Source organism: Tiliqua scincoides, chromosome 7 (genome assembly GCF_035046505.1).
Source record: "Tiliqua scincoides isolate rTilSci1 chromosome 7, rTilSci1.hap2, whole genome shotgun sequence".
NCBI lineage: Eukaryota > Metazoa > Chordata > Lepidosauria > Squamata > Scincidae > Tiliqua > Tiliqua scincoides.
Window position 1 is genome coordinate 50068403 of NC_089827.1, and position 14482 is coordinate 50082884.

Genomic DNA, 14482 nt, shown 5'->3' on the forward strand with positions numbered 1-14482 from the left:
AGATCCCTCTTGCAGATGTCCTTGTATCGCAGCTGTGGTCTACCTGTAGGGCGCTTTCCTTGCACGAGTTCTCCATAAAGGAGATCCTTTGGGATCCGGCCATCATCCATTCTCACGACATGACCAAGCCAACGCAGGCGTCTCTGTTTCAGCAGTGAATACATGCTAGGGATTCCAGCACGTTCCAGGACTGTGTTGTTTGGAACTTTGTCCTGCCAGGTGATGCCGAGGATGCGTCGGAGGCAGCGCATGTGGAAAGCGCTCAGTTTCCTCTCCTGTTGTGGGCGAAGAGTCCATGACTCGCTGCAGTACAGAAGTGTACTCAGGACGCAAGCTCTGTAGACCTGGATCTTGGTATGTTCCGTCAGCTTCTTGTTGGACCAGACTCTCTTTGTGAGTCTGGAAAACGTGGTAGCTGCTTTACCGATGCGCCTGTTTAGCTCGGCATCGAGAGAATGAGTGTCGGAGATCGTTGAGCCAAGGTACACAAAGTCATGGACAACCTCCAGTTCATGCTCAGAGATTGTAATGCAGGGAGGTGAGTCCACATCCTGAACCATGACCTGTGTTTTCTTCAGGCTGATTGTCAGTCCAAAATCTTGGCAGGCCTTGCTAAAACGATCCATGAGCTGCTGGAGATCTTTGGCAGAGTGGGTAGTGACAGCTGCATCGTCGGCAAAGAGGAAGTCACGCAGACATTTCAGCTGGACTTTGGATTTTGCTCTCAGTCTGGAGAGGTTGAAGAGCTTTCCGTCTGATCTGGTCCGGAGATAGATGCCTTCTGTTGCAGTTCCAAAGGCCTGCTTCAGCAGGACAGCAAAGAAAATCCCAAACAAGGTTGGTGCAAGAACACAGCCCTGCTTCACTCCGCTTCGGATGTCAAAAGGGTCTGATGTGGAGCCATCGAAGACAACAGTGCCCTTCATGTCCTTGTGGAAGGATCTGATGATGCTGAGGAGCCTGGGTGGACATCCAATCTTGGGGAGAATCTTGAAGAGGCCGTCTCTGCTGACCAGGTCGAAAGCCTTTGTGAGATCTATGAAGGCTATAAAGAGTGGCTGTCGTTGTTCCCTGCATTTCTCCTGCAGTTGTCTAAGGGAGAATACCATATCAGTGGTGGACCTGTTGGCTCGGAATCCACACTGCGATTCTGGATAGACGCTCTCTGCAAGTACCTGGAGCCTCTTTAGTACAACTCGGGCAAACAGCTTTCCTACAACGCTAAGGAGAGAGATGCCGCGGTAGTTGTTGCAGTCACCCCTGTCACCTTTGTTCTTGTACAGCGTGATGATGTTTGCATCCCTCATGTCTTGAGGTACTCCACCTTCTCTCCAGCAGAGACAGAGGATTCTGCTCTGGAGACAGCATATCCTCCATACCTTCTTTACCCAGGCTTCGCGCACTGGAGAGGACACTCCAACTTCGCCATACGGCGTCGGCACAACACGGGAAGCAGCAGTTTACCGGTTATAAGTCTTTGCTCGATTGGCGTAGAGCATGACGCCAGGGGCTGCTTCCGACGGTGGGAGAGATCATTGCATCTCATTGGGCAGCTACCGCCCGCCTTAAGCTGGGCAGTCCCCAGCCAGTAAGGTGTTGCCTCGCCACGGTCCGTTAACCTCATGGGGTGCGTGGGGTTTAGGGTGAAAACCGACAAGCGGATCGACAACTCTGCACCATGCAACAGAAAACAGAAAACTACTGCCCTAAAGCTGGGCACCTGGAACGTTAGGACAATGACACCTGGCTTCTCTGATGACCTGCAAGAAATAGACGACGCACGCAAAACAGCTGTCATCGACATGGAGCTGAGCAGACTGCAGATGGACATCGTCGCCCTTCAAGAGACTAGGCTGCCAGATTCCGGATCTGTCAAGGAGAGAAATTTCTCATTTTTCTGGCAGGGAAAACCACCAAACGAAACCAGGGAACATGGCGTTGGCTTTGCGGTCAGAAATACCCTGCTGAAATCCATCATCCCACCTACTGTGGGAAGTGAAAGAATTTTGTCCCTGCAGCTCCAGTCATCAGCAGGACCTATCACTCTCATCAGTGCTTATGCACCGACTCTGTCGTCTCCAGCAGAAGCCAAAGACAAATTCTATGATGACCTGGCCACCACTGTCAAGAAAATCCCTGTAAAAGAGACATTGTTCATCCTCGGCGATTTCAATGCTAGAGTTGGTGCTGATAACAGTTCATGGCCCACTTGCTTAGGTCAGTTTGGCACTGGGAGGATGAACGAAAATGGCCAACGCCTGCTAGAGTTTTGCTGTCATCACGGTCTCTGTGTCAGCAACACATTCTTCAACACAAAGCCCCAACATAGAGTCTCTTGGAGACATCCAAGATCAAAGCACTGGCACCAGCTCGACCTGATCCTCACCAGACGCTCCAGCCTTCCCAGCATCAAGATCACACGCAGTTATCATGGTGCTGCCTGCGACACTGACCACTCCCTGGTGTGCAGCAGAGTGAAACTGCAAACAAAGCGACTGTATCACACGAAAAAGGAAGGAAGACCTCGCATTGATACCAGCAAGACCCGGGATCAGAGAAAAGTGAAGGAATTTGCACAAGCGCTTGAGGAATCTCTTCCAGGCCCGGCCGACGCAAACGCATCCAGCAGATGGGAACATTTCAAGAATACCGTTTACAACACCGCCTTGTCCATATTCGGCAAGAAGACCAACAAGGCGGCAGACTGGTTTGAAGCCCACTCTGAGGAGTTGACACCAGTCATTGAGGAAAAGAGGAGAGCTCAAGCAGCATACAAGGTCTGTCCCAGTGAGCGCAACCTGCAGGTCCTCCGAACTGCTCGCAGCAAAGTCCAACAGACTGCCAGGAGATGCGCTAACGACTACTGGCTCCAGCTCTGTTCCGAGATACAGATAGCAGCTGACACGGGCAACATCAAGGGGATGTATGATGGTATCAAGCAGGCCCTAGGTCCAACACAGAAGAAAATTGCCCCTCTGAAGTCTGCCACAGGCGAGGTCATCCAGGATCGGGCGCAGCAGATGGAACGCTGGGTGCAGCACTACTCTGAGCTATATTCCAGAGAAAATGTAGTCACCGAAGAAGCACTGAACAACATTGAGTGCCTGCCTGTGCTGGAAGAGCTTGACAGTGAACCAACCCTAGAAGAACTTCACGTGGCCCTGGACTCCCTTGCCTTTGGCAAGGCACCTGGAAAAGACAGCATCCCTGCTGAAGTCCTAAAATGCTGCAAATGCTGCAAAGAGATCATCATCACTGAGCTGTAATATACAATACAGTAAAAAGAAAATAGAAAATGCAATAGTACAATAGAAAAAAGGGAATACACTGGGAAGGAACACCAATTGGAGGAGGCTTTTCTGGCTTTTATGTCATTTTGTATTAAATTTATGTTTCAATAATTATGTTGAACTCTCTTGAGAAAGGTATAAAATCATTTATTTGTGTGTTTTGTTTTTTTTCCTTTATAGCCGAGAACCTTTGTACGAAAAAAAATGGTGGCTGTCATAAGAATGCAAAGTGCACACAGTCTGGCGTGCAAGTCAATTGCACGTGCCAGAAAGGATACAATGGAGATGGCCACACCTGCATTGCAATCAACCCATGTGCAGATGGCTTCAATGGTGGTTGTGATGAACATGCTATTTGTACAAAGACTGGTCCTGTAAGTATTGTGGTCTTTGCATTATGTTCTAGAGGCGGTGTTGTAGTGGTGGTTGTTCCTATTATTTAATACTACTTTTCAACTTAAAAAGTTCTCAAGGCAGTTTCCATAGCAAAAAGAATGATAAGATGGTGCCTTGTCCCAGAGGGGATCCTAACTCTAAAAAGACGCAAAGGAGACACCAGCAAACAGCCACTGGGATTGACACACCGTTTGGCTGAACAGTGACAGTTACTCCCCCTGCTGAATATAAGAGAATGACCACTTTATTGAAAGGTGTCTCTTTGCCCAATTAGTTTGGGAAATATGTTCTGTATATAGTCTGCCTGGTTTCTGTGCATATTGGAGAGCTTGTTGAAATGTCACTGCCTCTACTTACAGTTGAGCACTATGGCACATGACAAAGAACACAGAAAATGATTAATGTGTTGCATCCCCCACCCTCCTAGAGCCAGCCATACTGCCCAACCTACATGCTTTGCATAAGTATTCTTCTCTGATATGAAGATATGATATCTTCTCTGATATTTTATTTCTTTACTCGGCGTGTGGTTGGTCTGTGGAACTCCTTGCCTCAGGATGTGGTGACGGCATCTGGCCTGGATGCCTTTAAAGGGGGATTGGACAAATTTCTGGAGGAAAAATCCATTACGGGTTACAAGCCATGATGCGTATGTGCAACCTCCTGATTTTAGAAATGGGCTATGTCAGAATGCCAGATGCAAGGGAGTGCACCAGGATGCAGGTCTCTTGTTATCTGGTGTGCTCCCTGGGGCATTTGGTGGGCCGCTGTGAGATACAGGAAGCTGGACTAGATGGGCCTATGGCCTGATCCAGTGGGGCTGTTCTTATGTTCTTATGAGGGCAGAGGCAGTGTGAATTGAAGCACCCTGTGTGTGCACTGCAGGATTTGGGACAGCATGGCTGATCTGCTATGTTAAAACCTAGTGAACATGTCTTCAGATTTGTTTATTGATGATAGTCACGTGATGGGTGAATCAGATCTGGAGTCAGTTTCAGGTGCAATAGAGACTTTATATAACCTGTAGGGTTGTCTTTCCAGCTTTCCTGCAAACTCTTTGCATTATTATTTAGATCAAAAAGTTTGGAGGGTTTTTTCAGTCTAAATAACAGTAGCAACGTTGGCTACTCAGCTCCTCCTTGAGTTGACATAACTATTATGGAGTCAAGTATTTACGCACTTTCTTAGTCTTTTTATCTTCATAGCACTGGTTTTGTTTGCCCAAAAAGACCCTTGTGTGCACACTTCCAAGATTTTCTGTGCCTATCAACACCAACAGCTGCTCTTATGAGGCAGTTTGATTTCCATTGACTTCCCTTTTTCAGCAACTCCTTGAGCAATGTAACCTATGGATAAACTTTGCTTAGGGCACACCCACTGTAGTCACACTGTAGGATTTCCCAATAACCACAAGAGCTAGAAATGTATTTTCCTTATAAAATGAAAAATGAAATTTCTCAATTCCAGAAAACACTTAATTCCAGCTTGATATTTGCACACTTGTTTACTTTGGGTACTCAAATTTCCATTTCCATCCCAGAATAAGCGAAAGTGTGAATGCTCGGATAATTACATTGGTGATGGAATCAACTGTGAAGTGAAACAGCTACCTGTGGACCGATGTTTGCAAGACAATGGACAGTGCCATGCTGATGCGGATTGCGCGGATCTCCACTTCCAAGGTCAGTGCTTCAGAAGCATATACCCAAAGGAGAAGGAGCATAGCTTAGTGGAAGAGCACCTGTTTTGTATCAGGTTCAATCCCTGGCAGCTCAGGTGGGGCGTGGAAAGACTTCTGTCTGAAACCCTGGAGAGCCATAGTCAGTAAGTACTAGATGGTCTGATGGTCTGACTCTGTATAGGGCAGCATCATATGTGCCTCAGATACAATGGTTATAAACAGCTAAAATCTGACCAGCCAATTCCGTAAGGACTGATTTCATATCCACTATCTTAGAAGTCTTATAATGGTGTGCTGCACTTATTCAAAACAGATTAAATGGAAATTAGCTATGTCAGGGATGGCCAAATTCTGATTTCAGGGATCACTCTGTTTTCCTGTCATTGCTCTAAGAACCTTGAGGGGTTGGGACTATCTAGCAGTGAAGACTTGACAGGTATAAAGCACAGGTGCTCAGTTGTCATTGATCATGCAGATATGTACATGTACATATCCCATACAATATCCAAAAGGGAAGTGTAGCATTAGAGTGTTGAATCTTTTGATTCTTACAACTTTAAGATTTTAGTGGTAGTTCCACTGCAGGACAGATAAAATTGCTTCAGGGGCCATGACCATCATTCAGGATATAATCATCTGACGAATCTTTGTGTCAAAGACAGTGAAAACGTTGTCCAAATAATGTGTCGCAGGATACAGACTTAAATTCAAAGCAATGCAAAAGAAAAGCACAGATTTTGTTGTCTGTATGCAGCACTTAAAACTCATTTAATGTGTTTGCCCCTTTCTTGCAGATGCTACTGTTGGAGTGTTTCATGTACGTTCTCCAAAGGGACAGTACAAACTGACTTATGACAATGCAAATAAGACCTGTGCAGATGAAGGGGCAACCATAGCTACCTACAATCAACTCTTGTACGCTCAGAAGGTAACATGGAGCTAATTTTTCCGTGCAATTAATGTGTGCTTACAAAGAAAACTGAACAGTGAGACCTAGCTGTTCTAAGGGACAAACAACGGGGCATATCTTCCCTGGGGAAGAACAGGGCAAGTGCCGTGGGTGCCAACTGGAGAGGGCACCAGTGCATGCGCTCCAATTGTTTCCCAACTGGGGAACCAATTGGTGCATATGCACCCTATCAGCAAATTTCCTGGTTGGCTGCTCCAACTGCTTCCGGACTACTTCACCGACCAGCTGTTGAGAACCCCGAAAATAACATCTTGACATTGTGTGGCTTCATGAGGTCACGGCGTTGCTGCCCCGGGCACCAAAAGACCAAGGTATACCTCTGACAAGCACCATCCTATCTTCTTAGGAACACAATTTACTGGTGGGAAAAACACCTAGTAAAACATTGAAATGCAACATGTGTCTGACTGACCAGCCGCTACAGTGTGATATGAAAGCACAAGGGAGCAGTTTATACAAATTCCCCTGTGTACGAGAATTTTGATTGGCTCAGTTCAATTTTAAGTGCTAGTCTAGCACAGATCTCCATCCATCCCTTCCCCACCCAGGCATTCCCCCATTCCTCCTTCTTCACCCCATTCCTCCCACCACCTGCTCACTGGCTTACCTGCTCTCTCACCAGTAGCTGCCAGCAGCAGCAGGCCTCTGACACCAGTGTCATTAGTGGCAGCAGTTCAAGAATGGCCCTTGGCAGTTTGCTGGACATGCCACCATATAGCTGTTTACGACACCAGTACTATTGTAAAGCCCATTTAGGATTTGGCTGTAAGTTAACTTCACTACCAATTTTTATTTATTTCATGATACTGCCATGCTGATTACAGGCAAAGTTCCACCTCTGTGCTGCTGGCTGGCTGGCTGATGGAAGAGTATCATATCCAACTGCTTTTTCTGCCCCAAAATGTGGAGGAGGAGTTGTTGGAATTATCGACTACGGAATCAGAGTCAACCTAAGTGAAACCTGGGATGTCTTCTGCTACAGAATCAAAGGTTAAAGTGCCTTTGTCCAATACAGTTTGTTTCCAAAGTGCTAGAAAGGTTCATTGGCTATAGCAGGGGTGTCCAAAGTTTTTGGCAGGAGGGCCACATCAGCTCTCTGACATTGTGTCAGGGGGCCAGGGGAAAAAGAATTAATTTGCATTTAAAATTTGAATAAATTTACAGAAGTTTACATAAATGAATATATTAAAGATGAACTTATATGAATGAATGAAGGTCTTGCAATAGCTCAAGGCCTATAAAAGGCCTTGCACAAAGCAAGGCTGGCCTTTCCTTTGGTGCCGCTGCTGCATCACAGACATGAAACAGTGAGCAATGGAGGGAGCCCTCATCCCACAGCTCACATGAGAGGTCAAACAGTCGCCCTCACGCTGAGAGCAGTTGCATCGGGCCAGTGTGGGCTCCAACAAATCTCTGGAGGGCCAGAGGTTCATTGGAGACTTGAGAGGCCTCGAGGGCCGCAAGTGGCCCCAGGGTTGGGGTTTGGGCGTCCCTGGGCTATAGCATGCCATATTGACAGATCCAACATCACCAAGCAGCATCCACAGGCAGACCCTGGTAGGCATGGCACTGCTATTGGTGGTCCCCCTTCATCAGGATGGTTTGGGTCTCTGTTGCCAGTGGTAGCTGAGCAGAATAGGGCCCCAATCCAGTAAATTATAGTGCTGACACAGCCCAACTTGGCAGACTTGGGTATGATCCAAAACAATTTCTCAGAGATAAATGGCAATGAAATCTCCACTCGGCCCTCTATTTTTGTGTTCACAACCATATTCCTAGATCCCACTTGCATCTCCAACCCAGATTACACAAGACTAGGAGCAACATTCCTTCTTTCATACTTCAGTTGCCCCAGAAGCTTAAACTGGAACAACACTGATGCTGAATTAACTGTGTGCCTCCATTTTATGGATTATATTCACAATCTGGAGAACTGTCCCTCCACATTAGTCCACATGATTGGCACTTTCAAAGATCAGTGATGGTCTGTTGGATGGGTAAAAAATGGAAAAGCTCACATATGCAGTGATATTTGTCCATATTGTTACGTGCTTGTGTCTCACTTCTCCAAGCACTGAGAAGGTTCAGGGGCACGGCTTTGCCTGCGTTCTGGCTTCCTTCCTGTATCTGACTGGATAGCATAACACTCCTGAAAGCAGTATCAAACTCCCTGTAATTCCAAGAAGTCCCATTTCTGAGCTTGTGTGGTCTTGGTTTCTGTTTCCAGCTTCTGCCTCCCTCTGGCTTAGACCACACACAGCCCTTAGTTACCTTAGTTCTTTTCACACTCTGACCACAAGGGGGCAGAAGGGGTCATCTAAATCTGTTTTACAGTCAAGAGATACATGTTTGCTTTTTGTACAAAGCCATGATTTTGCAAAGCAGTTGGTGGTAGTTCTCAGGATTGTGATGTTACCTCCCAGCTTGTCATCTAAACTCCTTGTGTTGGATTTGTTTCCTCTTAGATGTCAACTGCACCTGCAAAATTGGCTATGTGGGTGATGGATTTTCATGTAGTGGGAACTTACTTCAAGTTCTCCTCTCTTTCCCAACATTTACAAACTTTGTCTCTGTAAGTAACAGAAGCGGATTATTTTGTTCAAAACAGTGACATGAAAGAAAATGATATTTTATTTTGTTTCACCTGCACTGGATACCAGTTTGTTTCCAGGTTCAATTCAAGGTTTTGGTCTTAAAGCCCTAAACAGTTTGGGACCAGTTTTTCTTGTGGGACCTTCTTCTCCTACACATACCTGCCTGTGACTACCATGCATCATCTGAGGCTCTGTGCTGGGTTTGGTTTTCAGTTGCAGTCCTTAGGTTGCAAAATTATCTGCCCTTGTAGATAATTTGCTCCCTCACCATTAATTTTTCAGTGCCTGGGAGATACTTCTTCATTTTGCTTTTTATTGATCATCCCTGCTGAGCTGATCTTTTTCTCAGCTGCTCTATGTCTTTTAATTTGTTGTTGGCAGGGCTGGATTAAGCTAGTGCGCACCTGTAGCTTATGTTATAAAGGGCCCCATCGCTGCCCTCCCCCACCCCATTACACCCCCTCCCTACTCCTTTTTGCCCTCCACTCTTCCCTCCAATGCAGTGATTTTCAATCTTTTTTAGCTCATGGCACACTGACAAGGTGCTAGAATTGCCAAGGCCCACCATCAGGTTTTTGTCAATTGACAAGGCACACCATACTGCTGATGGCGGACTCACACCCCCATTGGCCCTACTAATAAAGGACCCTCCCCCAAACTCCCATGGCACACCTGGAGACCATTTGCAGCACACCAATGTGCCATGGCACAGTGGTTGAAAATAGCTGTTCCAATGGCTCATGCTGAGCTTACCTGCTCTGGCACACGCTGGTCTTCCACAGGTGTTGGCAGGTCTTTCCCCCGGAGCCTCGAAATCTTCTACTGTTGCAACATGCTTTCCAACATGTTTGTGACAGGCAGTATCGCTGAAACGCCTGCTCTGCTGGCGCTGAGGCACAATTAGATTGTGCTCACAGTGAAGTTAAATTTGAATGAAATAATTTATTTTTATCATGTTATTAATGACACCCATAATGATTATGTACCATGTAGCTCCCCCTACATTTAACCAACAGCGTTGCCAAATCATGAGATGCCAATTTCACCAGAGACCATTTGCAAGTATTTCAGGCGGAGCCCTCAAAAATGCAGGCCCTGTAGCAGTGATTTTCCACCTTTTTCATCTCATGGCACACTGACAAGGTGCTAGAATTGCCAAGGCACACCATCAGTATTTTGACAATCGACAAGGCACACCATGCTGCTGGTTGGGGGCTCAAATCCCCCAATGACCATACTAATACATGACCCTCCCCAAACTCCTGAGGCACACCTGTGGACCATCCACAGCCCACCAGTCTGCCACGGCACAGTGGTTGAAAATGGCTGCCCTGTAGCAAAAATAACCTATGCTACTATGTTAAAATGACCAACCATTGGGGCTGGAGTAATTGTTTTGTTATGTTCTTATATTTGATGCATTATTTCATTTTGTTGCTTCTGTGAGCATTTCCTCCCTGAAAGAAGAGCATTGTATAGAGTTGCACATCAGGAGGACTAGAAAGAAATGAAAACATTCTCTTGTTAATGTGTACCTAATATGTTTTACTTTCTCAGGACTTAAAATATCACAGTTTTTTTAGATTTAAGATGTTATAAATTTTTTCACTCCTTTATTAGGTGCATTCTCTCAAATACATTATGAAGGGAATTTTATATTATCACTTCTAAGCATTTGCCAGATTCTTGTTACAATAAAAACATTCCAACCAAGAATATCTTCTCATCAGAATAAATTCTGTTTACAGGAGGTCCTGACTTATTCAAATACTTCAAAGAAAGGTCAAGAGTTCCTGAAATACCTCACGAATTTGTCCATTCATGCAACCCTCTTTGTACCAAACAATGACGGACTGAAGGAAAATGAGGTAAATCATTGACAGCCCAATCCTGAGCTGCCCTGGGCCCCCAGGCTTGGCGGTACCGAGAAAGGCTGCCACTGGATCCTGTGCACCCCAGGCTACCGCGAGAGGCGCCTCGGGAGAAGGGGACTTTCATCCCTTTCCCCCAGGTAAGGGAAGCAGCCCCGCAATGGGGCTACTCACTTTACCACCAGAAAAAAGGTTGGCAGTAAAGTAAAGGCGCTCGTGTAGGGCTCTGAGCCCTTCAGGAGCGGCTTGGATCCTGCGGAGCAGAGCTCCGCAGACCTGCCTCCCTCCCTCCCCCTGGCACGCCTCCCACCCACCCTCCTCCCCATGTCACGCCTCCGCATCATGCTTTCCCACCATCCTGTCTCCGCCCCCCGCCAGCCTCCCCCCTCCCTGGAACGCCTGCTCTCCGCCCTGTCCCCACCACTGCTTACCGTGCGACAGCTCGGCAGTCCAGGAGACCACCAAGCTGTGGAGGCTGCACGACCATGCCACGCTACACCGGCCAGCACTGTGCTAGCACGGGCAGGAGCCCGGCAGAGAGGCTCGCAAACATGCCTTAAGGCATGTTTGCAACAGTGCTCGGCGGCACTGAGCTGTGCCGCCGAGCACAGGATTGAGCTCTGATTTGGCTTCCACTGTTGCCTGCTCTGGGAGTTTAAATGCCATCATAGACTGATGCAAGGTCAGGTTTAACAGGAGGCATGTGGGGCAGATTTCTTAACATGGAATAAACCCAAGGTGACAGGTGAGGTGAGGTTCACTTTGGGGTCTTGTGAAGTGCTCTCTCTGCTTTTAATTCTTTTGTTGTCAGTTCATGAAAATTGACCCAGCTATCCATAACAATCCTAGCCCAGCTAGAATTGTTTTCATCAGCATCACAGACAGGGGCAGGGGACAGGTGAATCAGTTGGGAGAGTGCAGATGTCAGAGGGTCCTTAATATGGAATGAGCTTAATCTCCTACAAACTAGACCTGAATATAAACAGCCTGTTGATATATAAGATCCTGTCAACTCTGATTTTGTGTGTGTGTGATTGTCATGGAAGAGGATTCCAGAGAAAGCAGGCTGATTGAGAGAAGTAGCATCTAGTAGTTAGTGTGCAGTGCATCCCTTTACTGGACCAGTAGTTGAAGAAAAACTTGGTCATTTTTAAGTGCTGCTTCCCCCCCCCCCCCACTACAGAGACCAGGCAGAGCAGGGGCCATTTGGGGGGGGGAACCCACCCTGGTGAACATTGAACCACAGGGGTTGTTACTGAAAATCAAACCCACAGTAGTGTCTGCAGGGCAAAGGGACATGACAACCCACTACATTACATGTGAACATAGACTAGGCAAAGACTCAAAATATAATCAGTTTATTAAAAGACCAAAAGGAAAGGAACTAAACAAAGTGGCAGAAAGGGTAGAAAAAGTACAGGTAGTCTGAGGGAGAATGCCTGACTCGGCTAGAAAGACTGGAGCTTCTAGGGTGTTCGCAGTGTCCAAACAGAAAGAAGACTAAAATACTGATCTTCTCTAAGTCTTGGAAACAGTACCTTGGAACATTCGTAATAACTCTTTTGAACAAGTAAGGTCATTCATCTATTTGGGGATTACCTTTCACCATCGACTTAACTAGTCCTTACATAGGAAATTGGCAATAGCATCAGCCGTACTCCACCTTAATGCAGTCGCCCACTTTCATTATAATAGCGGTAATCGATACATCCCTGCAGCATTGCAGATCCTTCAGGCTAAGATCATGAGCCAGTTACTATATGGGGCCCTGATCTGGATTGAAGCTGTTAACTGAGATTTAGATCCGGTGGTGGCCTCCTTTCTAAGACACATTCTAGGTGTACCTAATATGATTAGGTTATCGACGATGATCCTTGAGTTGGGTATCCATCTTCCCTCAACTATGGCATGGTCTTTGGCCTTTAAATTTTGGCTACGTCTTCATCTTAACATCCACCCAGATTCCTTGCTTATTGACCTTTTAAAGGACCCTTACACCTTCACCTGGCATAGACTTTTTGAAGTAAAACTTCAAAATATGGGCCTTTCCTTGGAATCCCTTGCAGACACTGACCTTAATCGAGCATATTTTATCTTAAGGACAAGATTAGGGGAGGATGAAACTCAGTTACTTATTCATAATCTTACCTCCACCTGCTCCCCTTGTTACTTTGGTCTGTCTCCTTCTTTTGGTTATGGTCTCAACTATTTCCAAAAGTTAGTGAATCCTGGCAAGAGGCGAGCTTTCACGCTTGCAAGATTTAATATTTTTCCTTCTTCAGTCCTCTCCGGAAGATTTCAAAATATTCCACATGAATGTAGAATTTGCGAATTTTGCCACCTGGAACCCGATACAGTTGCCCATATTTTGTGTCATTGCTCTGCTCGTAGTTACCTTTGTGAACGCCTATTACAGCCAATTTTATCTAGCTTTATTGGTCCCTCTGAAGGACGTATGGGCTTCCTCCTTGAGGACAGCTCCTAATTACCAACTTGGTAGCAGATTTCTTGGTGGCTGTCATCAAAAAAAGTAGTCGCTTGTGAATTATTACCCGGGATGTGATAACAAAGGCAAGCTCCACAACGAAGTCAAAATGTTTAATTTTTATCCTGTGTATTTAATTGTTTTTAAATGCCAATAAAGGTTCATGAAATGAATGTGTCCAAAAAGAAGGAAAATAGGCAAAGGGGGGGGGGGAACAGAGTATTCATCACAGTGATAGTGTTATTTAAGGCAAGAATGCCAGTTCCCAGAATTCCTTCAAGTGTGACTAAGCACCAAAGCACACAAGGCATGTGCTTAGCCAGCCCTCCTCTAACAAATGCAGCTGTAGGAGGATTCTGGTTGGGACTGCAGTGCCCAGGAAGGCGGTGGTTAGTTCTCTCTCTCTCTCTCCCCCCCCCCCGTGGTGTTTTCCTGCCAAAGAATCCTTGCCTCCCCCACCTCCCACTGAAGCTGCTTTCCCCTTCAAAGCTGCACCTTTTTTTCCATTCTGTATTCAATGGAAAATTCTGGGTCTAAAGAACTTTTTCAAGATTAACTATGTTAAGTTGAGACATATAGTGTGAATTTCACTTTGGAGAACCCATCAAGTGAAACCACATGGTCGCTGTTTTTTTTTTTAACTGACCATTCTATATATTGCTCCCTTCCTTCAGACACTTTCTGGAAGGGACATTGAGTATCATTTGTCCAACACTGGCACCCTGTACTATGAAGATTTGACCAATGGAACTACCCTCCAAACCAGGATAGGTAAAAGATTGTTAATTACGCACAGTGAAAGCCAGGCTTCTTTAGCAAAAACGGTGAGTTATTTGTGCATCAATATGCCTGATCATACAGACATAACCCAATTGGTATGCATCTAGGTTAGCACTCGGTTAGGAATGTTGTGAACCTCTCTTCTCCATTATGCAAATAAACTAGTATGAACAGGGCTATCTCAAAAAGGACATAGGGATATCACCTGAACAAATTTGTCAATCAGGTGGTCATACAGTGTTATCATTTGATACGAGTTGATATCTGTGTAATTGAGATCGGAGCAGTTTAAACTACTACTTTTGCAAATTGATTACTGGCCACCGGAAATGTGTGAACTGGGTCACATTTCCACCACAATCAAAGAGCACATCTATACCTTAGACATTAATTGATATAAACAAGTCATTCTCTT

General features: G+C 45.9%; 1 protein-coding gene across 1 annotated transcript in view; it reads left to right on the plus strand.

Moving 5' to 3' along the window:
* Positions 1-14482, plus strand: part of STAB2 (stabilin 2) — a 110978-nt gene that overhangs the window by 90167 nt on the left and 6329 nt on the right. Inside the window, exons 59-65 of the mRNA XM_066633261.1 lie at positions 3471-3664; positions 5227-5368; positions 6162-6295; positions 7162-7327; positions 8803-8909; positions 10680-10799; positions 13962-14111. Coding sequence (XP_066489358.1) covers positions 3471-3664; positions 5227-5368; positions 6162-6295; positions 7162-7327; positions 8803-8909; positions 10680-10799; positions 13962-14111 — 1013 coding nt within the window. The remainder of the gene's footprint in view (positions 1-3470; positions 3665-5226; positions 5369-6161; positions 6296-7161; positions 7328-8802; positions 8910-10679; positions 10800-13961; positions 14112-14482) is intronic.